General features: G+C 42.3%; 1 protein-coding gene across 1 annotated transcript; it reads left to right on the forward strand.

Annotated features, from left to right (window-relative positions):
- Window positions 1–1,235: 1,235 nt before the first annotated feature.
- SHMT2 (serine hydroxymethyltransferase 2) lies at window positions 1,236–27,251 on the forward strand. Its single transcript, XM_081939842.1, has 12 exons — window positions 1,236–1,393; window positions 5,630–5,821; window positions 7,903–7,982; window positions 9,470–9,670; window positions 10,328–10,409; window positions 12,899–13,021; window positions 13,115–13,254; window positions 17,803–17,968; window positions 21,769–21,868; window positions 24,844–24,999; window positions 26,095–26,202; window positions 26,837–27,251. Exons 1-12 carry the CDS (start codon window positions 1,361–1,363, stop codon window positions 26,962–26,964), a joined length of 1,509 nt encoding a protein of 502 aa, XP_081795968.1. The 5' UTR covers window positions 1,236–1,360; the 3' UTR covers window positions 26,965–27,251.
- Window positions 27,252–27,969: the final 718 nt, after the last annotated feature.

Here is a 27,969-nt window from a genome sequence, read left to right on the forward strand (position 1 = left end):
CACATAGAAACAGAAGTAATGGAATCTAAGGAAATCCTTATGATGTGATTCTGTAAAGTATTAGGGGTCAGCTATTGCTCACCTTACAGGTAGGGCTCCCAGATCTAGGTAGCAAAAATCCAGAGGACCACTAGATGGTAGCAAGGGGATACAACCCCTATTTCTTTGAAGCCCCTGCCTGTAGTTCAGGATTATCAACATTTTGCAGGAAAGCTCTTTCCACATCTTATGGAACTTCAGTATGATGGGTCACAATTGATCTTCAATATTCCACATAGAAACACCCCAAAGCATGTAAAAAAGTTTAACAAGAGAGAGGTCCAACATTTAGGTTTTTCCCTTCATTAAACAATCTTCATTGTTTAGAAGAGAGTTTTAATTCTTTAAAGAAAGCAATGTTTTTTCAAACCTGTCTCATATCTCCACTCTGGTAATTAATGATTGTTGTCTTCTCTTTTCCATCTATCTTTAACAGACAGCTACTGTATTCATTTTAAAAAATGAAGATTGCACCATTTTTTGTTGGTAATGGGCAACATTTGGTTATATCTTCTAGGTTTCTCAGTATGCTACCTAAAAATGTATATACGCGATTTAAGCACCACTATTCTACCACTTCCCACTTTTTTTAACCAGGTTTTTTAATCATTACATTCAGAGAAATTCTTTGAAATTCAAAAGAGCAAATGCTTTTTTTTGTAAGCCAGCATCTATTACAGATGTGGTTGTCATACAGATTCTAATTCTTTGGTTGCCTGATCGCACATGATGTTGGAGGAGATGCCTGTTGAATTTTGACTTATTTTAAAGTTGCATAAAGTGTAGAGCACTATACAGCTTGTGTGATGGAGTGGGAATAAATTAATGAATTAAACAGGCAACCATACAGTGTTGTGGGAAAGCAGCCCTCTTTCTAATTTTCTGTCTGGATAAAAGGGAGGAGTTTTCACCCAAATTCAATCATGAAAGTCGAATGCAACATCCCCATTATGGGTCTTAAGGTTATATTAAGAACCTATCCTTCGATGTTACGTCGCTGACACTTGCTTTCGTTTTCAACAGACAGACTGAAAGAAAATTCCTTCCTTCCACAACAGCGATCGCCGCAGATGCCCATCCTGAAGTCACTGCTTGCCAGACGTCAGATAATAAGTGCAAGCAGAAGGAGCATCGAGAGTAAAAACTACATCTCCCATAGTGCCTTTTGCACCCGGTAGTAGCTGGCAGTGGCGAAGGAAGAGCCACGCGTTTCCCTTTTTTTTTCTTTCCCTTTTCACCAGCTCAGCGATTTTCTTTGGTCTTTGGACTCACTCAACGTGAGCAACAGCTTGTAGAACAGTTTGCACTTTCCTCGTCTGTTATGCTGTCTTTTCCTTTTAGACACTTTGCCAAGGTAAGATGCGGTGGGAATGACAGATGGGGGCTCTAGGGGAGGGGAAGAGAGCAAGTTGCTTTGCCCACTTGAAGTGGGAGCAGAGATGCGGAGCAGAGGGGCAGTTGCTTCATTGATAACTTCTGAGAGGCGCTTTTGAGCCAGCGGTCTTTGATGTTTGGGGCCTCTTGGGATGGAGAGCGGATGGCTTGAATTGCAAACTATCGGAGGTCTGACCTCAATGATCATTTTCCCGGTACCCCCAAGCCGCATTGGAGGGTGATGGGTTATTTAAAAAGGCCTAAGCTGTTCTCCACGCTCGTTTCAGTTTTTCCAGTTCTCTGAACAGCAAAAAGTTTCGCTGCTGCAGGGAAGATCCATCTCCTCCTCCTTTTCCCCCCACTTCATTTTATATCTTTTGTTTTGAATGGGACTGTTAAGTGTGCAAGTTTAGAAATCGGAGTTTCTTGGGTAAGGAGTTTATATGCCCGCCTGGGGCTTATAGCAGGGATCGGAAAGGGATCTGAAAGCGGCACAGATTGTTGCCATTCTGCTACTCAATTATTATTTAATTCTGGCTAATAGCTCTTGGAAGCGGCACAGAGCAAGGCGAAGAGTTATCTTGATGTTCAGGACTGAGACACTATTATCAGCGGAAACCTCTCCAAGCAGTCACGCTTTGCTGGGTTTTATGGGCTAATTTTTTTTGTAACATCTCTTTTCTTTCACATACTGTCCTATCTGACATTGCAGCTTTGAAGAGAGGAATTACAGAATTGGTTAGAGCCTCCGGCGGGCAGGAAGAAAAGAACAGGGATAGATCAGGGACAAAACTAACTTTTTGCAGCTACTCTGTGACCTGGCTAAAGGTCCCTTGGCAGTAACTCTGTTGTACCCTGGAACCGTCAATAAAATGATCTGCCCCTCTGAAAATTGCTCTCTGATTTGCAGACTGTTGATTAGATAATGTCATTAATATTCTCCTTAAAAAAAAAAACCACCACAGCAAAAAAAATATTAAGGTTGTGTGGCAAATCTATCCTTAAAGGTAAAGGTTCCCCTCGCAGATGTGTGCTATTCGTTCCTGGCTTTAGGGGTGTGTGTGCCCATCTCTGTTTCAAAGCCAAAGAACCAGCGTTGTCCAAAGAAGTCTCCGTGGTCATGTGGCCGGCATGACGAAACGCTGAAGGCGCATGGAACGTTTTTACCTTCCCACCAAAGGTGGTTCCTATTTTTCTCCTTGCATTTTTACGTGCTTTCGAATTGGTAGGTTGGCAGAAGCTGGGGCAAGTAACGGGAGCTCACTCTGTTACGCGGGGCTAGGGATTCGAATTGCCAAACTGCTGACCTTTCTGATCGGCAAGCTTAGCGCCTTAGCCATTGAGCCACCCTTTTAAAATCTATCCTTGCAACCTGTCAAATATTCCTTTCCTTTAAAAATGAATTTTATTTTTTCTCCCCTGGCAAACAGTGTTGGAACATTTCACCCTTAAAGCTAGACTTGATGCGTTATTTTGCTACTTTGCTGATGCAATTTATATGACGCCATTGCATCATCTGCAGAAGAGATTATGGTTGGCTGATAATTTCTTTAATAAAGAAAATGAAGGCCAATTGTTTTATTTTCCCCTCAAGGTGCCTGTCAGTTGTGGTAACGGCCTTACTTTGAAATGAATGTTAGTGGCGGGGATGAGGGAACCAATCCAGCTTTGTAGGCACATATGCATGCAGCAGTTCTTCCCTGACTGGATTTACCAGCTCAGCAGCACAGAGGTCTTGCTGTTCTACTCAGAAGAGACCTACTTACCCTTCTGCAGCACAGAGCCATCTCTGTCTCACCAGACCTTGAAATTGACTTGTCCCGCTCGCCCCTCTAGCTTTGTCTTTTGAGTTCTCACTCCGTTGCTCATCCACTGAGTCAAGTGGCTAGAAATATAATCCTTTTTCTGAGTTCCATGTGGGTAAGATGCTGTAAGGAATGTAAATGCCATTCTTAAACAAGCAAGCTCAGAGAGCATCAAGGATCCCGCGATGGGCTCTTTGCGCTATCGAGAGTTGCAATATTAATATACTATATCTGGAGATTTCCAAGCAGTAGAAATCTGTTTTGGCAGTAATTCCAAACTTGAATGGCCCCAGATGCTTTTGGAATACAATCCCCATCATTCTTTGCCATTGCTTATGCTGATAGTAGAGCAGGAACATCTAAGGATCAAAGGTGGGTTCCTACCGGTTTGGAGTGGTTTGACCGAGCCAGTAGTAACTTGGCGGTCTGGGTCGCTGGAACTGGCAGTAATTTTTTGCATGCCTAACCATCAGTAATTCCGGCAGCAACCCACCCCTTCTGAGGACCCAAGGGTGGAGATTACTGCCAAGTCTGGTTTGATCATATGATCTTAATTACATGGAGGAAGAATTGAACTGTACCCTAAACCTTGCAAAAACATCTTTGAGGGATGTGGCCCTTCTCTCACTGGTCTCGAAAAAGGGAAGTACCTTTAAACATATGGGGTTTCCTCAGGGATTGGGGAGTTTTTATATATGAGCAGTCTTTCCCCCAATAGAAGGCCAATCATTGCCTCTTAAGATTGCTATCAATCATCTGGAGATACCAGTGAAACTAGTCCTGCTGATCAGACCTAGGCCCATTTTAATCCAGTGTTTTGTTTCTCACAGCGATCAGTCAGCTGTCTCTGAGAGTCTCACAGACAGGATAATCCCCTCTGCCGTCATAATTCCCTTGCAACTCTCTTTGAAGGCACAGCACCTTGTATATTATGATGAGTGATGATTTGGGAGCCAGAACTCTCTGTTCCCAGAATGCTCTTCTCCTGGCTACGAAGCTTTTTTAAAATGGGATTTTACTGCTTTGGAAAACTTATCTTTCTGCTGAGTTGTTCCCGGTCCACAATGATTCTATTCAGGGATGTTATTTGCTTACTTTCCCTACCGGTTCGCAAAGGTGAGTGCGCGCCCCCGTCACCACATGTGCATGGCCTTCCGCGCATCCGCTTTGCTCACACGCTCAGCTTGTATGCATGTGTGTGGCTTGAAAACATGCCTAAATAGGGCAGCATAGAGCTGGGTCGGGTTGCCGGGCCGACCTGCAGTTCAGGTGAACCAGTCCAAACTGGCTGAATACCACCTCGGATCCTGTTTCTTCTGTCAGATAATAGGCTCGAAGTCCCATTCTGAGATGAACTAAGAAGAATGGGACGAGTAGGAGTCACCCTTCCACTGTGGAATCTGTTGTCCTTGGAAATATGCTTGGGTCCCTCAATCCTGGTTTATAGGAAATCTCCACAACCTTTTTTAAACAAAACTTTCCCCTTTTTGGTTTGTTGCTATCCTTATTGTTATTTATTTTTCATCTTTTTTGAACTGCCCATCTCCACCTTCATCAGGAAACAGGCAATGTTGACTCCTGTGTTGTATGGCTCTCACTTCACTCTTTTCTGTTGGCTCCTTGGTACTCCTGGCCCTTGTCTTATCCAGGTGCCAAGTGAGAATATTCTGGATTTATTCTTCCTACAGCAGAATAATTTTTCCTATTTAGGTAGAATTGATACCACCTGGTTTAATAAGGGAGTTTTCCTCCCACTGAGCAGAACAGGACTCCCTCTATATATTCCTCTCTTTTATGGGACTACGATGAGCAATATCCTAACTGATTTTCCTCTCAGACGTTTCCTAATTTCTTGCTTTCTTTTCTTATTCAGATTGTTGACCTCAGTAGCTTCCAAGTTTGGACACTCAAATGAAATTTAACTATCATTTAAATTACAGTTGGTGGTGCAGTGATTAGAATGCAGTACAGCAAGCTACTACAGCTGACTGCCAGCAGTTTGGCCGTTCCAATTTCACCAGGCTCAAGGCTGACTCAGCCTTCCATCCTTCCGAGGTCGGTAAAATAAGGACCCAGATTGTTGCGGGCAATAGACTGACTCTGTAAACCGCTTAGAGAGGGCTGTAAAGCACTGTGAAGCGGTATATAAGTCTAAGTTCTATTGCTATGGCTATAAACATTGGTCCTATGGGATGGAACTATTTGGCATTCATATCCCACAACACCTGGAGCTAAAAAGTTCTCCATCCTAGGTGGCCATTTTGAATATGTATTAATGGGGTTTCCAGTAGAGGATTTTGCCTCCTGTAGATAACATACAGTACAGTGCGTTTATACGATTGTTGAAGAATCAGTTGTTGTTTGACTGGGATGGCTCTCTTGTGATCCTGTCCACTCTTTTACCTTCTCAGCCCCTACAAAGATGCTGCCAAGCAAGGGGGAGTCTGCGGGCCCAACACAGCAAGGCAGCTGCAACTTCTTTCAAGGAGGCCTCAGGCTGGACCGGGCAGGAGAGCTTGGCAGAGAGTGACCCTGAGATGTGGGATTTGGTACAGCAGGAAAAAGATCGCCAGTGCCGGGGCCTAGAACTCATTGCCTCAGAGGTGAGTGAGAGAAGCATCTTTTTCCTCAGCCTTGGGTTGAAGATGAAGTAGATGCCTTTTACTTTGGGTCCTTCCAATGAGGGAATGTTGCCATCTTCCCTGATACCTTAAAACATAGGCAGGTGATCCTCGACTTACAATAGTTTATTTAGTGACCATTTAAAGTTACAGTTATGACCGTTTTTCACACGTATGACCATTGCAGCATCTCCATGCTCATGTGATTTTCTGTATGTTTTGGACTATAAGACGCACCGGAGTATAAGACGCACCATGATTTTGAAGAGGTAAATTTTTTAAAAAAGTTTTTGCACTCTGCAGGCCTCCCAAGCCCTTTGCACCCCTCGTTTTTCGCAAAAAAATGGGGGGCATGCAGAGCTTTGGGAGGCTTGTAGTGTGCTCCTGGGGGCTGGGTGGTGGGGAACCAAGCAAAAAACAGCCCATTTTTTTGCAAAATAAAAAAGGGGGGGCCTGCAGAGCTTTGGGAGGCTCTTAGAGTGCTGCTGGGAGCTGGGGGGGGGACAAGCAAAAACGGCTGGTTTTTTGCTTGTTTTTGCCCTCAGCCCCCAGGAGCACTTTGCAAGCCTCCCAAACCCTCTGCATGTCCAGTTTTGCAAAGGGGGCAGGGTTTCAGTAGGCCAAAAATGCTGTATTCAGTGTACAAGACACAGCCAGATTTTCACCCTCTTTTTTTGAGGGAAAAAGGTGCGTCTTATAATCCGAAAAATACGGTACATCGGTTGTTTGACCATCGACTCACATTTATGATGGTTGCAGTGTCCCAGAGTCATGCGATCCCCTTTTGGCGACCTTCTGAGTAGCAAAGTCAATGGGGGAAACTAGATTCACTTAACAACTGGGGTTACTAATTTTAAGAACTGCAGTGATTCACTTAACAGCTGTGGCAAGAAAAGTCGTAAAATGGGACAAAACTCAGTTAACAAATTTCTCACTTAGCAATCTAAATTTTGGGCTCAATTGTGGTGGTAAGATGAGAACTTAAGTCGACAACAGAACAGCAATCCCAATAAGTTTCTCTAGAGAGCTGCAAAGAGTTGAGCTAGAGACTCTCAGTCCACATTCTAAAAAATTTAGTGGATTGAGACAAATGAACAGACATCAGGCCAGGCTACTGATGAGTATTAGCCGTGCTCTGTGATAATATATCCGTTGCAGAAGGAAAAACAGTTCCATGAAAGGACGGAAATCTATCACCTTTGCAGATTGTTTGTGGGTTTTCAAGAAACATCTGATTTATTACTGTATCAGGAAGTGTAATGGACACAATAAAAATACAGCTGAAACTTTTTAATTTGTACTCTTAAAGATCTGGGTGCAATTGTCATTATGAAGTAAAGTAACTAAGCCTCTGCTGAATATAAGTAGTTCTCTATTAGCAAATAGTGTATCTTAAAATAATTGTTGGAAGAATTATACAGAATGTAATGTCTTTCCTGTGGTTGGATAGAGTCACTGAAGCAGTAGGCGTGAGCTTAAATGGACTCTGGGGGATGGTAGAGGACAGGAAGGCCTGGAGGAACGTTGTCCATGGGGTCACAATGTGTTGGACATGACTTTGCAGCTAATAACAACATCTTTTCTATTGTAATATTAATGGATGGAGAAAGGATTATAATTGCCTTTAACCAGAAACCAGCAATACATTTTTCATAATACCTAGCCAAAGTTTAAGAAACCCTAAAATATTGCTTCTCTCTGGATTTGGACTTCTTCTACTATAGGGTTTCCAGCCTAAGCAGAGGGTTGGACTAGAAGACCTTCAAGTTCCCTTCCACCTCTGTTATTCCAAGTCTGTGACTCTATTCTATTCTACTAGATGTTCCCCCTCACCTGCTATTGTTTGCTTCCAAAGTGGCCATTACAGCACTGGCTCCACTCGGAAGGTTCAAAGAAGGCACAGCTTGATCTTCCCATTGTGTTTATCTGAATTAAACTGCCGCTCCATAAAATGTGGCATTTTTCTTCTTTAGCGTAAGAGAACCAGATATGTCATTGAGGTTCGTTTTCTTTTTTTCCCTCCGCATTCAGCACTTCCTTTTTTTCTCTTTCCTCAATTTCAGAATTTCTGTAGCCGGGCTGCCTTGGAGGCTCTGGGGTCATGTCTCAACAACAAGTATTCAGAGGGCTACCCAGGCAAGAGGTAGTGTGCTTTATTATGGGACCCCAAAAGACCTTAATAGATTGGGATGGGCAGACATGAGAAGGGATTATGAAGAGGTTGCCCGAGTTGGTCCTCAACAGTTTGCCTTAGAATAGAAAAATACGGTCGTCTTTGACTTACAACAGTTCGCTTAGTGACTGCTCGAAGTTACAATAGCACTGAAAAAAGTGACTTACGATCATTTTTCACATGATCATTGCAGCATCCCCATGGTCACATGATCAAAATTCAGATGCTTGGCAATTGACTCATATTGATGACAGTTGCAGTAGCCTGGGGTCATGTCAGTGATGGGTTCCGGGAGGTACAGCCCGGTACGGCTGTACTGGTAGTAGCCAGGAGCAGCGGCCACCATACCGGTACAGTGGCTCGTTTGGCCCACCCGCCCGCCCTCGTTCCATAGTTGTTTATAACGCAACCAGCCGATTGTGCACGCGCACACAGTGTACAGCGCCTGCAAAACCACCGCCGAACAGCTGGGTATCGCAGGATGGTGGCGTGTGCATGCATGCGCAGCGCGCGTGCCCGACTAGGATGCCCAGCTCCGTGCCCAGCGTATCGGTTGTGACGGGATCCCCACACTGGGTCATGTGATCCCTTTTTGCGCCTTCTGACAAGCGCAATCAATGGAGAAGCCAGATTTACTTAACAGTCATGTTACTAACTTAACAACTGCAGTGATTCACTTAGCAACAATGGCAAGAAAGGTTGTAAAATAGGGCAAAACTCACTTTACAAATGTCTTGCTTAGCAACAGAAATTTTGGGCTCAATTGCGGTTGTAAGTCAAGGACTATCTATATGACCTTATAGACGTTGTTAGGTTCCAATATGTCCACCAGTCCTAGTCACTAGTCAAACAACATTTGAAGGTCCATGATCCCCCCATTCCAGGCATCTTAAGCATTACACCACCCTGCCTGCCACAAAGTGATCTGTATTTACTCTATACACTTATATATGTGCTCAGATATCCATTATTCTGTCAAGAGGAGGAAGCCCTATTTTCTGTTCTCTTGGATTATCTGGGAGCAAAGGTTAAGGGAGCATGTAGATCCTATGGAATCCTTCCCACATGCCTGGTGTTTGCCAGCCACATGAAATGACTTGCCTTCAGAAGGGGTCTCAGACATTTTGCTAAGGTCCCATTTTCAGGGCAGATACAGTTATATATTGGCTCTGAAACTGACCTCTGATCCCGGTGGTGGAGAGAAAAAACATGTAATAGCTATAATTCGGAGGGGAAAAGTGTTGTATGGAGATTTATTATGGACGAGGAGCAGAGAGTTACATGGAGAGAAGGGGTGGCCAGAATGCTTCATTAGGGAATGGTTGCCAAAGTAATGTTCTTTGTACACTGTGATGGCATGGAGGAATTTTCTTCTAGTTTTACTCTATTTCAGAAATGATGGTGGCATTGTGGGCTTTTCTCTCACTAACATTTCTTTTGTGGCTATTCTGACACAGGTATTATGGTGGTTCTGAGGTTGTGGACCGCATTGAACTGCTCTGTGAACGCCGAGCTCTTGAAGCCTTTGACCTGGATCCTGAACGCTGGGGGGTGAACGTCCAACCTTATTCTGGATCCCCGGCCAATTTTGCTGCCTACACAGCCTTGCTGCAGCCGCACGAACGTCTCATGGGCCTGGATTTACCCGACGGGGGCCAGTACGTGTGTGCAATTGGGGAATGAAACTTGGGGAGGAAAGCCTTGTGAGATGTTCCAGTCTAGTAGCATATCAGAAGGGGTGAAAAGGGAGGATTGGGCTGGCGCAGTTGGGATAGCTGAGGGGAAAGAGAGGAGGGTGGTGCACAAGAATAACTGGGAGAATGAGGATCTGGTTTACTGATCCAGAAGAAGAAGGAGCTGAAGAAGCTGGAAGAGGCAGGGAGAAGACCCAGAATGACTCATAAGTGGCATTTTTGGAGTAGCCTTTTTTGACCAGCAATATATAAAACTCATAGAATAAGGCTTACCTCCTCATTGTCTGTCTCTGATTTAGACACGACCATGTTTTTTTTAGTTTTGACCTGTAGACGTTTATGTCACCTTCTCTGGATGCCAACATGGATGAAGTTGATGTTGGATGATGTTGAAGAGCATCTGCCTTTTTGCTTTCTGGGAGCTGCTATCCCTTGTGTCTCCCCATAATCTACACCTCTCCCGATGCTGCCAGTCTCATGGTGGTCTTGCAGGGGAAGTGCCTGGCTAATTTGTAATCCCTTTAGACATAAATATTTGTTCCCTTAGCTTCTTGGCTTGAGTTGGGCCATGATTGAGGCTTAAGCTTTGTCTTGACAGTATGTCTTCCTTCTTCTTGACAGCCTGACTCATGGGTACATGTCTGATGTCAAGCGTATCTCAGCCACGTCCATCTTCTTTGAGTCCATGCCTTACAAACTCAATGTGAGTAAATAGTTCAAAATATTTGCATGGCCCTGATTTTCTTCTCTGCTTTTGACAGTAGGTTGAAAACGTAGATCTGGAATGGTGTGCTAAAACATTCCTGATCAAAACTTAGTGGATGCATGCAGAAAATAGGACTGGTGATCAAACTGAGTTTTGTAAAAATTCTAGATTTTTTATGATAATCTCAATGACAACCAAACAAAGCAGCTTAGCTTCAATGCTGCCAGTAAGTATGTGAGCGATGTTTTCTGAAATCAGAATTATGACTGAATGGGTTTTCCAGTAGTTCAGAGGATGGTGGGAAAACTTTCATTTACACATGGACTGGACCTCCCTGCAGCTGACAGGAATTAGAATAAATTACACCCATTAGTAAACTATGCAGATTTAGTTGTGAAGAAAGGAAAAAGTGGACACATATGCTTAAGTTACAGAAATAGGATTTCATGAGCACCAACTTTATTCATTCATATATGTCCACAATTCAGTATTGTATCACCCATTCACCCTTAGTAGCTTTGATGTCTCTCTTCTGGATATGCTGTGCCCCAAGATCACTCTTCTGAATAAAGTAGATCTTTTTACACTTGGACGACTTCATCCAACCTTCTTGAGTGGCTCTTAACTTTTGCAAAAACGTAGAATAACCTTCCCAACTTAGAGCCCTGGGTTGAGTTATATTTTGTTTTAAGTTTATATTTTAAATGTATATTCTGGCTGAAGTAATCATTAGGTGACTGAATTTAACCTAGATGCCTGCTGTCAGCTTATATTTTGTTTTTAATTAAAATGTAGAATCACTTTCTCAACTAGTGCCCTTTATTATATCTTCATGTCTGTGTTAAGTTTTAAATGTATGACCTTGCAACTTTCAAGGTGGTTTATAGAATTTTGACCATGTTGATTGGAATTTTCCAGACATAGGGATTTGCAGTCCTATGGGTCTGGATGATGTCCTGTTGAGGAAGGCTAATTCAAAGGATCTTATCTGTCATTCCCACACCGTGTTTCTTGTTTTCTACCATCAAGGTATACAAACAGGCTTAAGGCTTAGCATCCTTATTGTCAGCACTGAAGGAGAAAGGAGAACACCAGGATGTACTTATGTATCCACTAGGGCCGTGATGGCGAACCTATGGCACGTGTGCCACAGGTGGCACATGGAACCATATTGGTGGGCACGCGAGCTCAGCTCCGGTGCACATGTGCGTACCTAGCCAGCTGATTTTTGGGCCTTCTGGGACCACCAGAAGTTGGGAAACAGGCTGTTTTTAGCCTCTGGTGGGCCTCCGGAGGGGTGGGGAAGCCGTTTTCGCCCTCCCCGGGCTCCTGGAAAGGCTCTGGAGCCTGGGGAGAGTGAAAAATGGACCTTCTGGTTGGCAAATGGGCCATTTTCGGCCTTCAAAGGGCCTCTTGGGGGGGGGAGGCCTTTTTTGCCTTCCCCAGGCTCCTAGAAAAGGTCAGAAGCCCGGGGAAGGCAAAAAATTGGTTCATCATGCCATCGCGTGCCAAAAGCGGGGGGAGCGCAGGGGGAGGGTGCATAGAATTATAGGTGTGGGAACACACGTGCACGACCCCGCCCCTCACGCTCCCCACGCTTTTGGCATGCGGTGGCAAAAAAGGTTAACCATCACTGCGCTATGGGAATCCAATAAAATTATTTGTTTAAAAGGGATTTCTTTCCATTTTAGTTCCAGCCTGATTTTCTGTGGATGCCCTTGTTTGGATTTCTCTTTTTAGAAAATCAGGAAAGTCGTGATTGTTGGTGGTGTCAACCAGCTATAAATATAGTGGCTGGGAAGTGATGGCTAATAATATCTCTACTTCAATATCTTGGCTGGATTTAATGCAAGGTTCTAGAGATGATGTGTTTCCTGTAGGTTGATCTACACAAGTATTTGTACTAATTTTTCCAGCATTTGGAGGAAGACAGTACAGGTAGTCCTCGACTTACAACAGTTCATTTAGTGACCGTTCAAAGTTAAAACAGCAGTGAAAAAAAAACTATCCCAAAGGTGGTTTTTCAAGACACAACTGGATTTTCTGAAAGTCCAGTTGCCTCTTGAAAAAATACCTTTGGGACAACTAGGACGTGGATGACTGAGAATCTCCATAGACATTTAGCAGTGGAAAAAGTGACTTATGACTGTTTTTCATACTTATGACCGTTGCAGCATCCTCATGGTCATGTGATCAAAATTCAGCCGCTTAGTAATTGGTCATATTTATGATGGTTCCTGGGGTCACGTGATCACCTTTTGTGACCTTCTGACTAGCAAAGTCAATGGGGAAGCCAGGATTATTAACAACCATGTTACTAACTTGACAACTGCAATGATTCACTTAACATCTGTGGGAAGAAAACTCATAAAATGGAACAAAACTCACTTAACAAATGTTTCACTTAGCGACATAAATTTTGGGCTGAATTTTGGTCGTAAGTTGAGGACCATCCATATTTATTTGTTTCTCTGTCCCCTGTCCAGCCAAAAACAGGACTCATTGATTACGACCAGCTTGAGTTAACCGCCCGACTGTTCCGCCCACGTCTCATCATCGCTGGCACCAGCGCTTATGCTCGTCTTATTGACTATGCCCGCATGAAGAAGGTATGTCTTAGCGGATTGGGAGGACAACGGTTGAACTGAATGAACAGCAAAGTGCTGGGAACTTACCTGTCTTCATCTGTCCCTTTTTGTCAGGTGTGTGAAGAGGTGAAGGCCTACCTGCTAGCTGACATGGCCCATATCAGTGGTCTGGTGGCAGCCAAAGTCATCCCATCCCCCTTTGACTATGCTGATGTGGTGACTAGCACCACTCACAAGACTCTGCGAGGTGCAAGGTAAAAGCGTGATGTAGACGGGCACATGCCATTCTGTTCGGGCAGCCAATATTTGTCCTTCAGCCAGAGATGAAGGATTTGGGGAACTATACAATAATCTAACAATATCTAAGGAGCCAGGGTATCCCCCTTTTTTGCAGTTGTACTAAGGACTATGGCTTCAAGACAGGTTATACATTTTATATCCAAAAATCTTGTGTCGAAAACATTTCTAGATAATATTAGGCTATTACTAACTGAATCTGTAGAGAACAGATGACATCTATATAACATATTTTTCGGTGTATAAGACGCACCGGAGTATAAGACGCACCAAGATTTTGAAGAGGCAAATTAAAAAAAAAGTTTTTGCACTCTGCAGACTTCCCAAAAATGGACTGTTTTCGTGAAAATCGGCCCATTTTTTGTCAAAAAGAGGGCATGCATAGCCTTTAAGAGGCTTGTAGAGTGCTCCTGGGGGCTGGGGGGGGGGGCAAAAACAAGCAAAAACCGGCCTGTTTTAAGCTCATTTTTCCCTCCCCAGCCCCCAGGAGCACTCTGGAAGCCTCCTAAAGGCTATGCACGGCCATTTTTGCAAGGGGGGGGCAGGGTTTCGGGAGGCCAAAATGGCTGTATTCAATGTATAAGATGCACCCAGATTTTCACCCTATTTCGAGGGGGGAAAGTGCGTCTTATACTCCAAAAATGGTATATAGTGTTGACCAATAGAAGATAATATTTGTAGCTCAGGGTTGAGTTGTGGGGTCCTTGGTGCTCTCTGTGCTTGGTGGGCTTTTCTTGCAGACATTTTCATTATCCAACTAGCTAACATCAGTGCTAGTGCAGAGAGCACCTAGGACCCCACACAGTGTTGGGGCAGATACATCACAAGCCTTGATGCAATCCGCGATAAGTTTTTCTTCATTTGACCTACTTGCATCTTCTAGGTTTGTAGGTTCTTTGGTTTCTCTGCCATTCCCAATACGGAAAGTGTGAGTTACTTGGGAATAATAGGAACATGGCGTTACCGGCGCATGGTCTGTTGAGCAAGCGGACTAAGTTTTATCAGATTCAAGCCATTAGCATTGCAGGAGTAGCCAGCTGGGGCTTCTGGTAAACTTAGTCCAAAGTTAATTAGGAGAGATTGTCTTTGGAGTTCAATACGAAATCAGAAAAGGATGGTCCATTGCTCATTAGCCAATAAGTAAAATTGCAAGTCAAAGAAAGTCCTTTTTTTGTTTTTTTAATATTGCCTGTCTGTCACTTTTTGGATGCCTATAGTGAATTTTGGAATGGTAACAATGTAGAATTTTTGCTTTATTTATTTATTACATTTGTTTGCTGCCCATCTCACTGCGAGGGGATTCTGAACCCACAGCCCATGAGATTGCTATTTAGCTTCTTTACCTCTATTAACATTTTTATTGAGTTATAACTTAATGTAAAATACAAAATAAATAGGAAAGCAGTGGGGAGGAAAAGGGGAAGGAGAGGTGAGGAAAGGAAAGGAAAAAGAAAGAAAGAAAAAGAACCATTGACTTCCGACTCTCTCTGTTACAGTAAAATAAGGCATTAAACATCAAATCACAACATTTTGCTTTTTCATAATAATGTGAACAAGCCATTTCTATAAAGATCTATCGATCTAATCAGTAAAACCCAGAGTTTCATTCTTGTCCACATTGAGCATGAAGTTCAGAAGCGGTTTCCATGTGGAAACAAAAGCACTTATGTTCTTTTCTTTAATCAAAGTGGTCAATTTTGTCATTTCGTCCAACTTCATCAATTTCTGCAACCATTCATCCATAGTGGGAATCGAAGTGTCCTTCCATTTTTGTACATACAATAGCCTTGCTGCTTGCTACCTATATAGTAACAAAGTTCCAATCTTTTCCCTCTAGTTCTTTTTCTGTTAAACCCAAGAGGAAAAGTTCTGGTTTCATTTCCGTTTAGCTTCTTTAATGACTTCTGGGATTTCGGTAGTTACAAAAACAAGAAACTTACATTTTTGTTTACCGACGGAATCACGCGGAGGTGAATTTGCTTCCTGTTGCTATAATCACCACTGTTGTCTTTGCTTCTGTAGAATTACTGCAAAGATGGTCTTGATGAAGGACGTTATATGAATGGAGGATTTTTTTAAAATAATTTTTTATTTTTGAATAAACACAGAAAAACAAAACACAAAAAACACCACAAAACCATCTTCCATTACAAATTGTAAAAAGTGTGTCAAAAAAACTTTCGTGCATCCCTTCCACAGTCATCACCTATAATTCATATCAAGTGAAATATTTTAAACCAAATATATTTATATATATTACTATCATCATACCTCAACCTTCATTTTACCATAATTGTTTTTACGTCTTTTTATATAAAATATTCCAAAATTTAAAGAAAAACCACATAATGGCATTCCGTTAACTGTTTCCATTATCATCCGGTAATGTCACATCTTTATGACATGTTCTAAATAAAAAATTGATTATATTTAATAACAAAGTTTCTAGACCTCCTTTCTTAATCACTGTTTACAATTTATATCCAATTTCCTTCTATCAAACCAGTACATATATATGCATCATTTTAAACTAAATTTGACTTAATTTTTTATTATAAGCTTTCATACATAACAGAATTTCTAAACTTCCTTTCGTAGTCACCATTTGCAATTTACATCAAATTTCCTCTTATCAAACCAATACATATGTATACATTGTTATCATTATCAATTATTTATCTAACTATATCCATTATCACTTCATTTTTTACATGATGCTCTAAATTTAACTAAATTTGACTATTTTTTTATTATAAGCTTTCATTACATCAACCTGTGTCTTTCCAGTAATAGTGCAGTCTTATGTCTCTTGTCATTTGTGGCATTAGTCTTCTGGTTGTTTCCTTAATAAGATTTGTATGGACTTCTCTTTGCAACTTGTTGCTTGTTACATACCTTATATAATCTCGAAACCCTCCATCTGCTTCTTTAATCAGCTTATCTTTGGTTATCAGTAGTGCTTTTGACAAAATTTCTCTCCTTAGATCCATCAATTCTTCTCTTTTTTCTTCTTCTATACCTTGAAATCTGGGGTAGAGCTCCTGTCCATCTATCTCCCCTTTCCATATTCCATTCTTTCCATTTCCAACCACGCTCAATTCACTGTTGGTATCAACAATTATCTTGTCTCTTTGTTCATTTTTCCCTTCAGTTTTTAGGACTCTAACCTCCACTTTTTCCATTTGATGAACATCTTCAATTTTTCCATCAAATTTTACTGTTTTACAATCTATGTTTTCCAATCTCTTCTCTATTTTCTCTGTTACTTCTAATAATTTTTTAATTTCAAACATAATCTTTTGCAATGTTAAGGTTTCTTTTTGATGTTGTGCCATTCTTCCAACTGGTAAACACTGCCACTCTAGCATTCAAAACTTTTTATTAGATTTGACGCAAGTTCATTTATAATCTTTCAAAACAAGGCTTTGTTTTCACTTCTTTCCATCCCAAAGAGCACCTGTATCAACAACCCATGCTCTTCTCCTTATCACTCTCTATAAACAAGCTGAAGAACCTTGAAGTGCAAAGTCAAAATGATCAAAGCGAAAAAAGAAAGGGCAATGTTTCCAGGATTCAAGCCTCCAGCCTCCAAGTGGCAGTGTTACTTCATTTCCCTCTGATATTACAACCCTATTTCTTTCCTTTCCCTCTGATATTACAACTCAAGCCTCCAGCCTCCAAGTGGCAGTGTTACTTCCTTTCCCTCTGATATTATAACCCTATTTGTATTCCTTTTATATCTTCTTTATATCCCAGGCTTAAAAGAAACAAAATTCTTAAGTGAAGCAAAATAGAAAAAAAACCCATTCAAACCAGTATTATAAAAATAAAGAAAAATATTTTCTTTAGGTAAAAAAAGAAGTAGAAGAAGAAAAACTAATCTGTTCACTTTAAAAAATAGGAAAAGTTGCAAAAATTCCATCCATAAAAGAAAATTTTAAAAAAGATAACATACTGTCCAATGTAGCTTAATTTCGCCGCTTATTTTCTTTTGTTTTCAAATTTAATTTAGCTTTAATTTTTTTTTGGGGGGGGGGCAGTCTCTTTTATAACCATAAGATTTCCTCACCAGATGGACACACTTTCTCTTTCCGCTTTCCTCCAGTTCCGGAGCTGTCCTAACTTCAGCAGCTTTTGGCTACACTTCTGTCACCGGCAAGAAGAGATTCTCTTGGATCAATCAGGGACTTTGCGGTGTCCCTGAGATCAGCAAGACATACTCTTCCCTGTCACCATCTCTTCGGGATGGTTTAGATCCAAACGGACCGTCCAGCGGCAAAAGTATTGACTGCGATCTCAGAGCTCCAAGATCGCACGTCTTGTCGTTGTGACGTCAGCTCCTTGCTCCTCTCAGCTCCTGGCTCCTCGAGGATTTTTTAAAAAATGGCTGCAAAAGTGAATGTGTTCAGCCTTGCACCTTTTGGAGCAATATTTGAGGGACTTTGCAATAAGCATCTAGCTGAGAGATTTCTGTTTTGACGCTTCCGTCTTCGTATTGCACACAGGTCAGGGCTGATTTTCTATCGTAAGGGTGTCCGTTCTGTGGACAAGAAGAGTGGCCAGGAGACCCTTTACAATCTGGAGGACAAAATCAACTTTGCAGTCTTCCCCTCTTTGCAAGGTGGCCCCCACAACCACGCCATTGCTGCAGTGGCAGTGGCACTGAAACAGGTAGGAAAAGAGGGGTCTGTTTTCTTTGGGGTTTGGGTGGTCTTGAGTGGATTATAGCACAGTTACTGCAGTGGTGGATTCAAAAAAAAATCCTACCAGTTCTGTGGGCGTGGCTTTGTGGGCGTGGCAGTGGAAGGATACTGCAAAATCCCCATTCCCTCCCCACCCCACTAACCTGTTTTCCAGTTCCGTTCTCCTGTTCAGGGCAACAAAAGAAGATCAGGTGGGAGGCAGTGTGGGCGGGACCAGCCTATTGGCTGGTTCTCTGAACTACTCAAATTTTCCGCTACCGGTTCTCCAGAACCTGTCAGAACTGGCTGAATACCATGTCTGAGTTACTGTTACCGACATAAAATATTGATATTCAAATCAGTTTAAGATTGGTAGTCAAGCCTTTGGTTTATGGGTTCTTCTCAAGTGGGCAGCGGCATCATCTTATCTCTCTTCATTTCTAATTCTGAAATTTAATTGGCCTTTTACCTCGGCCAAGTTGGATGTTCTACCCTCTCTGCACATCCCTTTCCAACAGTGCTTATGACCCTGTGGAGATGGCTCTGTAGAATCCCTAAGCCATGTGCTCCTTCGTTGCTCTCCTTACAGCAGGGGTGTCAAACTCGATGTCATTGAGGGCCACATCAGGGTTGTGTTTGACCTCGGGGGTGGCTGTGGCCTGGGTGGGCATGGCCAGCTCGACGTCAGTTGTGTCGGGGACGCCTATGGTGGCCCGTGTGCTCTGCCATGAAAGCTGTTTTCACTGGCAGAGGCATTGCAGGCCAGTCCTTCGCTGTTTCCAAGACAGCCTCGCGGGCCAAATCGAAGCACCCCTTGACTTTTACATCCCTATTCTATAGGGAATTAAGGACAATATATATTTATCCCATATTTTTTTAAAAAACCTACCCTGCCAAACAGCACAATGTGTATCTGTCACAGGGGTGAAATGCTACCGGGTCAGGCTGGTTCGCCCGAACTGTTAGTAAAAATTACTAAAAAAAGGTTTTTAAAAAAGTTCGAACTGATCTTCGGAACTTTTTTTTTTTTTTACTTTTTAAGCATTTTTTTTTACTACAGGTTCTCCGGAAATGCGAGGGTAGTGGGGTCCGGTTTTGCTCCTGGCAGGCTTCCCTAAAGCCTGCTAGGCCAAAAACGGGGGGGGGGGGGGTGTGCTGAGAAAGAAAGGAAAAAAGAAAGTAGGAAAGAGAAAGAAAGAAAGAAAAAGTAAGAAAGGAAGGGAGGGAGGGAAAAAGAGAGGAAGGAAGGACTACAAACCTGGCACTAGACTCAGCTTCAGAGGATAATCCAGGGCTGGAAGGGACCTGGAGGTCATCTAGTCCAACCCTGCTCCAGCAAGACATTGTTAAAGTGAGTTTCTGTCTTTTGATCCCCCAGTTACATGACTACATAGCCACGCCCACCCAGTCACATGACCCCACCAAGCCACACCCCACCAAGCCACACCCACAGAACCTGTAGTAAAAAAAAAATAGATTTCACCACTGATCTGTTACTGTTTTTATCTGAGCAAGACCCTGATGTATCTTTCCAGGTTGCCCAATTTTGTGCTACCGTTTGTTGCATCCATCCTACCCGTGGCTGAAATTCACACACAGATGTGGTGATTGCCACTGCTATTTATGCTGCAATTATTATTACGACGGTGCACTTTATCTACTTCCATTGCAATTTTTTAAAAAAATTATTAAGAATTACAGGTTGGTTTATTTATGTTGTGCTTTATGGCCCGTAGGCCGTAATAAAGATTTTGATTTGATTTGACATGGAATGAGCAACACTTAGTCTTCTAAGGTCTTGGACGGTTGGCAGCCTTTAGAAAAGGGAAGCTTCCAACAGGCAACTAAGAAGATTCTTGCTGAGAGCAAGTAACCTATCTTGGCCCTTTGTATGTACAGTCTGCTTTGCTGAGATGCCAGAACAACATCTGTTGTTCAACCATTGCAAAATATGGCCAACTAGGTTATTTCCACGTTCTCTATCCTGCTTGTATCACCCAATCTCGTTGTAAATCCAGAGTTATTCTGGAGGACAATACCAGAGGATTTATGTTGGCAAATGAAGGTAAATATGCGAGTCCTGAGATAACGTTGCAGCATCCAATCTGAGTTGGGGATTGGGAACAAAGGTTTATTCTTCCAAGCTTTCAGGGTCGTGCTGGAGCCCATCTCAGGGAACTTCTCTCTTGCTCCAGAATGTGTCATTCTGAGGATGGGCTCCAGCACGAGCCCAAAAGCTTGGAAGAATAAACCTTTAGTCCCAGGGACTGACTTAGATTGGATTTATGTTGGGGCAGACAAATATGAAGTCATCACGGTGGAATAAATCCCGGAGAGACAATTAGAACTGAATTTATTGCATTTTTGCTGTAAAGAGGATTGTCTTCCTTCTTTGATCCTGCATGGTGGCTCTAATACTTCTGGGAGAAACTAAGACTTGCATTCCTCAACTTGGTGCTTTCCAAGTTCATTGGATTTGAGTTCCATACTGGGTGGAAAATCTGGGAGCTAGGGAAGTCTGGACCAAACTTTGAGTAATCCAGAGGATGGAAGTCTATGGAGCTGTATTAATAAATGTCTATGGAGATTCTCAGTCATCCAGGTAATGGTTGCCTCAAAGGTGCTTTTTCAAGAGGCAAATGGACTTTCTGGTTTTTCTTTGAAAACGTTTCGCTTCTCATCCAAGAAGCTTCTTCAACTCTGAAGAAGGATGGGAGGTTTTGGAATTAACATAGCAATGCACTCGAGCCGTGCAATATTTTGGATTTTTTTTTAAAAAATTGCTTAAGAATGCAGAATGCAGAGACATTCAGGTAGCATCTGTGGGCCACTCCTTAAAGCATGTTCCCCTTTTCCCAGGATTGTGCAGCTGCTCTCTGCAGCTGCAGAACAATCCTGGGAAAAGATGATTCAAGGAGTTGCTGACAGATGCTACATGTGTGCCTACATGCACTGTGAAATTGTGAAATTGCCTACATCCACCGTGATCTTGTATTACGCATGCAATATCTTAGTAATCCGATGTTTACCAGTAATACATTTTGTTGGCTTTTTAAAAAACAACAACAACAGTGTAATGCAGTTTAAGAGATTCTGTGCAATGCGGCCTTAGTTATTAGGATATATTAGTTTGGCTGGGTAGATAAATAGGTTCTATTAATACATCACACTAAGCCATGCTTGTTTTAAGCATGCTCAATTGAACAAGCTGTAAACAGAGCAGAATTAGTCTTGCAGTCAGGCAAAATAATCCTGGCTTTTTGGACTAACTTTTAAAGCTGCTCTTGTCTTATAACTTTGAATTGGTGAGGGACAGTATTCACCAGATATGCTTAAAAACCACGTGTCCCTATTTTCACATAATAGTATACTTTTAATAGCAATGGAAATAGACTTACAATATATACCGCTTCATAGTGCTTTACAGCCATCTCTTGAGTGGTTAACAGCATATTGCCCCCAAAATCTGTGTTCTCATTTTGCCGACCTCGGAAGGATGAATTGACCTTGAACCAGTTAGCCTGCCATACTCTAACTACTGTGCCACCATGGCCCCTCTTTTAATCAGTAAGCCATGAACAAATCGTAGTTTCTAACTAAGATTTATTACGCTAAAATGTGGTTGATTCTGAATGGCCTTAGCATAATGTGGGAACCCAACTATAAAGTTGTCCTTTAAGTCTTTATGACGGGACATCAAGAGTCCTATTATGTCCTATAATGTCCTAAGTTACACTGCAGAAGAAGTAATGCTGATTCTTCCCAATCTTCCACCCCTTTCTGCTTTAGGCCAGCTCACCCATGTTCCAAGAGTATTGTCAGCAAGTACTGAAGAACTCCAAGGCCATGGCAGAGGCGTTGCTACAACGAGGATACAATCTCGTTTCAGGTATAGTAAAGATCTGCTCCCATGTGTGCTAGAGCACACATAGGAGCAGCTTTTTCTGATGGCCACACTAGGTGAAAATGGTATGCAGGGAGTCCTTGACTTACAACAGTTCACTCGGTGACAGTTCGAGGTTACAACAGCACTGAAAAAAGTGACTTATGACCATTTTTCAGACTTATGACCGTTGCAGCATCCCCATGGTCACATGATTTACACCCAGCTGCTTGACAACTGACTCACTTTTATGACGGGTTGCAGTGTTCCCCAGGGTCATGTGATTATCTCTTGCCACGTTCCGACCACCCAGGTCAATGGGGAAGCCAGGTTCACTTAACAACCAAGTTACTAATTTAACAACCGCAGGTGACGTGATAAGAAAATGTGGCAAGAAAAGGCTTAAAATGGGGCAAACCCACTTAACAAATTTCCCACTAAATTTTGGGCTCAGTTGTGGTCTTAAGTTGAGGATTACCTGTATTTTAATGTTCTCCCCCTTTAGTAGCCGCCATATAGAATGATTCTTAGGTAAGAGAGAATAATTGTAGTCCAGCTTTCCACATGATGTGTGGGTGGATGGACTTTTTCATGTGGGATCGAAATCTCCACCAGCAATCTGTACTGGTACAATTCAGCTAAATTGCACTATATCTTCCTTTACATTATAGCCTTCTTTGGATGCCTGAAGAAACTGGTTCTTCGGGCATTATTCATGAAGAAGAGGCTGTACGAGTAGTTCTTGACTTACAAGAGTTCATTTAATAGCCATCCAAAGATACAAGGGCACTGAAAAAAGTGACTTATGACCATTTTTCACACATACGACCGTTGCAGCATCCCCTTGGTCATGTCAACAAAATTCAGACACAAACGAAGGCAAATATATGTGTCCCAGGATAATGCTGCGAGATCGAATTTGGGTTGGTCAACGGGGTCAGAGATTTACTCTTCCAAGTTTTCAGACATGCATCCGATTCATATTTATGACGGTTGCACTGTCCCAGGGTCACACGATCAGCTTTTGCGATCTTCTGACAGGCAAAGTCAATGGGGACACTAGACTCACTTAACAACCAGATTACTCCCTTAACAATTGCAATGATTCACTTAACAGCTGTGGAAAGAAAGGTCGTACAATGGGGCAAAACTCACTTAACAAATGTCTTGTTAGCAACTTTAGACCCAATTGTGGTCTTAAGTCGAGAATTGCCTGTATATAGTGCAGATGTGAAGGTGTGTAGGTATTTGCAGACAGATGCTTGGTAACGTAGTAAGTCTATGAAAGAATGCAAACAATATTGTAATAGGAGAGAGGGCACATTGAGGTAATCGACTCAGCCAAGAACTACATAACATTTTCAAACAGGATAAAATCCCTATTATGTTGAGGTAAATTTGTTTTTCAGAGAAGTCATGTAAACCCGTACACGGGGACATGACATCTTATATTATCTATATCTGCTCTGAGGACTCAAGGGAAGGAGGATTCTATATCCTGTTCTGAGACCTTGAAGGAGAGCATAGTTACCCCAAGGAAATCATTGACACAAGATTTGTTGGCTTGGAGTTTTGGTCAGTAACATGAAAGAGTTCATTTACTTCACAAATGAGATATCTGCCCTATCTTAGCTGGGATCAAGAGATTCTGACTTGGACAGAAAAAGCTGGACAAGAGGCACTTTTGACTTGAATCAGCAGGACCAATTCTATTTGAAGGTTAATCAAAATAACTTCTAAATGGACCTCTAATTATTATTATTATTATTTATATATAAAGTTTTTCATTTTTTCATTTTCATAACATATAATCACATGTATACTATTACATAGCCAACATCGTATTGTATTATTAAATGTTTACATCAATTCATCTTATCATCAACTCCCAAAAACAATTATTGGCTCTTCTGCTCTCCATACACCATATTTGTACCTTATCCATCACTTTCTTCTCCCTCGCTCCTCCCCCTCCCTACCTCCTTTCTTCCCTCTGTCATCCTTCTCTTCTCAACTTCCCCTTCCTCTCTCCTTCTCCTCTTTCCCCTTTCCACTCCTTCTTTCTCTCCTCCTCCCCCCCTCTCCTCTCCCTCTCTTATTCCCTTACGTCTCTCCTCTACTTCCCACTTCATCTCATTTACTTGGTGTATTTCACTTCTGAGCGAGCTCCATTTTATGTTGATGGCATTTATAATTCCTTTTCAATATACATATTTGATTTTAACATATATCTTCCTCCTTTTTAAAAAAAAATAGAACAAAAAAGTATACATACATAGTCATTGTGCTTTTAATCCCCCCCCCCCCCTCCCCAGCCTAATTTTGGTCGAGATGTAGACCTGGTTACAATTCCCAGCTATTCTCATCATTATATTTATATAATTATACATCCTTACTCGCCCCAATTTGTGATTCTGTCTTTAAATCTCAATAGTTTCCCATTGTAAGTATATTTCATGTTCCCTCTCCATTTTTCCATATCTTGCCATAAATGGACCTCTAAATTATAGAGGTGTAGAGCAGTTTGCACTTGCTGATAGGAATTATGGGAGTTGTCCATTACATCTAGTCCAGCGTTCCTCAATCTTTCTGGGTTGGCGGGCCAGCCCAGGGGGATGGCCTGGGGGTGGGGAGGGAAAAGAGGGGATGGTTCTGTGTGAGGGGAAGGCGTGCACATGCTCAGCTTCATTTGTGTCAGTGGTGAGTGGGGCTACAAGCACTAGTATTGGCACTTACACAAGTGAGGCTGTGAGTGCTGGCATGCACCGTTCTCATGAGTCAAGCTGTGTGGACACCAGCCTGCCATTCTTGCGGCCTAGTTGCAAATAGGCCACAGCCCGATAATGGGCCGTAGCCCTCAGCTGAGGGCTCTCTGATTTAGAGGCTACCCTACCAGATTGGGCAAAACTATTATGGAGGATTGCTGGGGATTAGTTAGATTGCCTGGAGAAAACTTAACTCTTCTCATTATTTTGGACTAGGTGGCACAGATAACCATCTAGTACTAGTGGATCTGCGCCCAAAAGGTATTGATGGAGCCCGGGCTGAAAGAGTCCTGGAACTAGTGTCCATCACTGCTAACAAGAACACCTGTCCCGGGGACAAAAGTGCTTTGACACCTGGAGGCTTGCGACTTGGTAAGAATAAGGAGTTTTAAAAGAATATATTATGTGGTTATTTCACACCTGTCGATGATGACTCTTAAAATAATGATTCTGTACAATGGCAACCCTAATTTCAGATGCATTAAAAATAAAATGCTTTTCTTCATGGTCAATTAATTTAGAAAATCAGGAATGGGTGCATATTTCATTAATATAAAATAGATTACATCCAAGGTTGCACGAATATTATTCAGCAAATACAGTAAAAAAAAATGGGTTTTTTTTCTTATTTTGGGCATCTTCAATCTACTCTTCAGCACTTTAAGCTATTTTGGGAAGATCTATAGGGTTGGAAGAAAAATCCATTCAACACTTAACTATTCCTTCAGCACCTGAATGTCTTTAAATATAATCCTTGCAAACACAGATGTTTCAGGATTTAAAATCACCTGCTGCTGAGCATTTCTTATACACATTTTGCATCAATCTTCATCCCTTATCTTGCTGTAGAAGAGCTTGTATATACAGATGGGGAAGAGAATTTGTAAACTGAATATACACCCCTGTATAGGTGAGAACTTTTCTTGCCTTCCTTATACAGCACAGCAGTGGTGGGTTATGACCGGTACGCCCTGGGAGCGCCAGGTACCGGTCCAGTATGGTGCTCAGGAGGGCCCACTCACCCACCCGCTCTCCTTACTGCTATTTGAGCCGATCGGGGCATTTGTGTATGCGCACTGAGCGTACGCCGCCTGTGCAATGCTCCGCCAAGCAGCTGGATGTCATGGGCGGTTGGTACGCATGTGCGCGCATGCTGCACGTGGTGGGCACCCGGCCCCATTGCACTGTACCGGTTGCAACTGGATCCAGAACCCACCACTGCAGCACTGGTGTCAAACTTGCGACGTCACTTTGCTGTGCGTGACGTTTTGCAATATTTTTCCCATTCGCGGAGCTGGGGTGGGCGTGGCCTGTCTATGACGCATCTAGCCCGTGTGATGCCAGTTTGACATCCTTGCACTAAAGCCTTTTCCCCTCAGGGTTTTCACAGCATAGTATTTATTTGTAAATACGGTCTTTAGATGTCAAAAGCAACACTTCTCGAAATTGTTTTGACTTTTTCCACAGGAGCACCTGCACTTACTTCCCGGCGGTTCCAGGAAGCTGATTTCCAAAAGGTTGTCGAGTTAATCGATGAAGGAATCCAGATTGGACTGGATGTCAAGCAGAAGACCTGTAAGTCAATGTGTTATGAAAAACCAGAATCTGCTGGTACTTATTGGCCAATTTTTGTTTCCCACTCAGCGAGTTGACGTAGAAATTGCATTGGCTGAAAATGTGGTGACATTGATGAACTACTTGGTTATGTTCGATAGATTCGTTACAGTCTTTGCTATATTTTAATTGTGGTTCAACTGAGACTCATGTAGTAACAAGCATCCTCTGAATGCTGCCTACCATCTTTTTATTGATCTTGCAATGTAATTTCAACATGCACCCAAATTTTCCTACCTAAAAATGAAAGTGGACTATGTGCTAACACCCACTAGTCTAGGTTTTATATTTATTGTGCTCTCTGGCCTGGAAGAGAGGGAAAGCAAATATATAATACCAGAGGGGATATGGAAACCCAGTAGCTATAAGGCAACCTTCGGCAACATGATTTCCTCCAGATGTGCTGGACAAATCCCCATGTTCATCAGTCAGGGCAGGGGAAAACTGCCTTAGGGATTAATGATAATTATAAAAGAGAAGGAAGAAGTATTTGGGAGCATTTGTGGATCAGAGGGTTTTCTCCTGCAGCTCGTATTTTTCCATGTGTTGGCGACCTCCAGTTTATTTCCGCTCTCTCTTTGGTTTCCCCCCACAGCCAAACTGCAAGACTTCAAATCCTTTTTGCTTTCTGATCCAGAGACAAAGAAGAGGTTGTCAGCTCTTCGGCAGCGTGTTGAAACCTTTGCCCGTGCCTTCCCCATGCCTGGCTTTGACAAACGTTGATATCTCATTCAACCGAAGGCTGGCTAACCATTAACACCTAGATGGCCAACAAGCTAGACATGAAGAGTCCCCTGAAGTCTTGTCTCTCAGAGCTTTGTCTAGTGGAGCCCCTCTTCAGAGAGGTGATCTCCTTGGCCATTTTTTTCTCTCTCTATTCTTATCCCCATTTTATAATGACTCAAAACAACTTATTTTGTGTAAAAGAACTTGGCTCTGATTCGCAATACATGTATTACATTATGCAGCATGACTTGCAAGAATTAAAGTGATCCACCTCTTTCTATGAATGAAGACATTTGAGCCCTTTTTGAACATTGGCCATCTCTGCTTTCAGGTGCCTTCGGAATGTACGTGTATCAGGCAAATATTTTCTCTGTGTGTATGTGCGCACAGCCAAAGATGTGAATGTGGATGTTACCCTTGTTCATCATAGTGATATTTCTACATAGCAACCGAAGTAGGCAGCATCTTCCCTTTGCAACAATAGATCACCTCCTACACGCTGGATCCCATCAAAGGCCTTAACAAGCACATTGATTTAGATCCATCACATGAACATGTAACAAACCAACCAATCAACAAGGGAACCAGTCAGCCTCTCAGAATTTAAATATAGTTCCAAACAAACAACCCACCACGCGACCAACTGACCACACTGGCACACAAGACAGATGTAAGTTAAATAGAACAAAAAAACCCCCACTGATGATGTTTCCTAGTCTGGTAATGAAACGTTCGGGAACTAAATGGAAACGAGCTCGGAGAGCAAACCACTGCCAAAATCTAAAACCCAAGCTACAAGTATTTTCTATTATTTCCTATCAAAGGCCTTCCTAATTAAATATCCTGATTTCCCATAGTTTCCAATTAGATCCTGCTGATTTTCCGCAAGGAAGAGGTAAAGGGCAAACACCCTCTCCATCGTTGTCCTTCAGCCACTGGCATCAAAAATGTGTGACTTCTGATTTTGGTGACAGCGTGGAGTCATTGTGACTAGTAAACACC

Source organism: Natrix helvetica (genome assembly GCF_964273705.1).
Source record: "Natrix helvetica genome assembly, chromosome: 1".
Classification (NCBI taxonomy): domain Eukaryota; kingdom Metazoa; phylum Chordata; class Lepidosauria; order Squamata; family Natricidae; genus Natrix; species Natrix helvetica.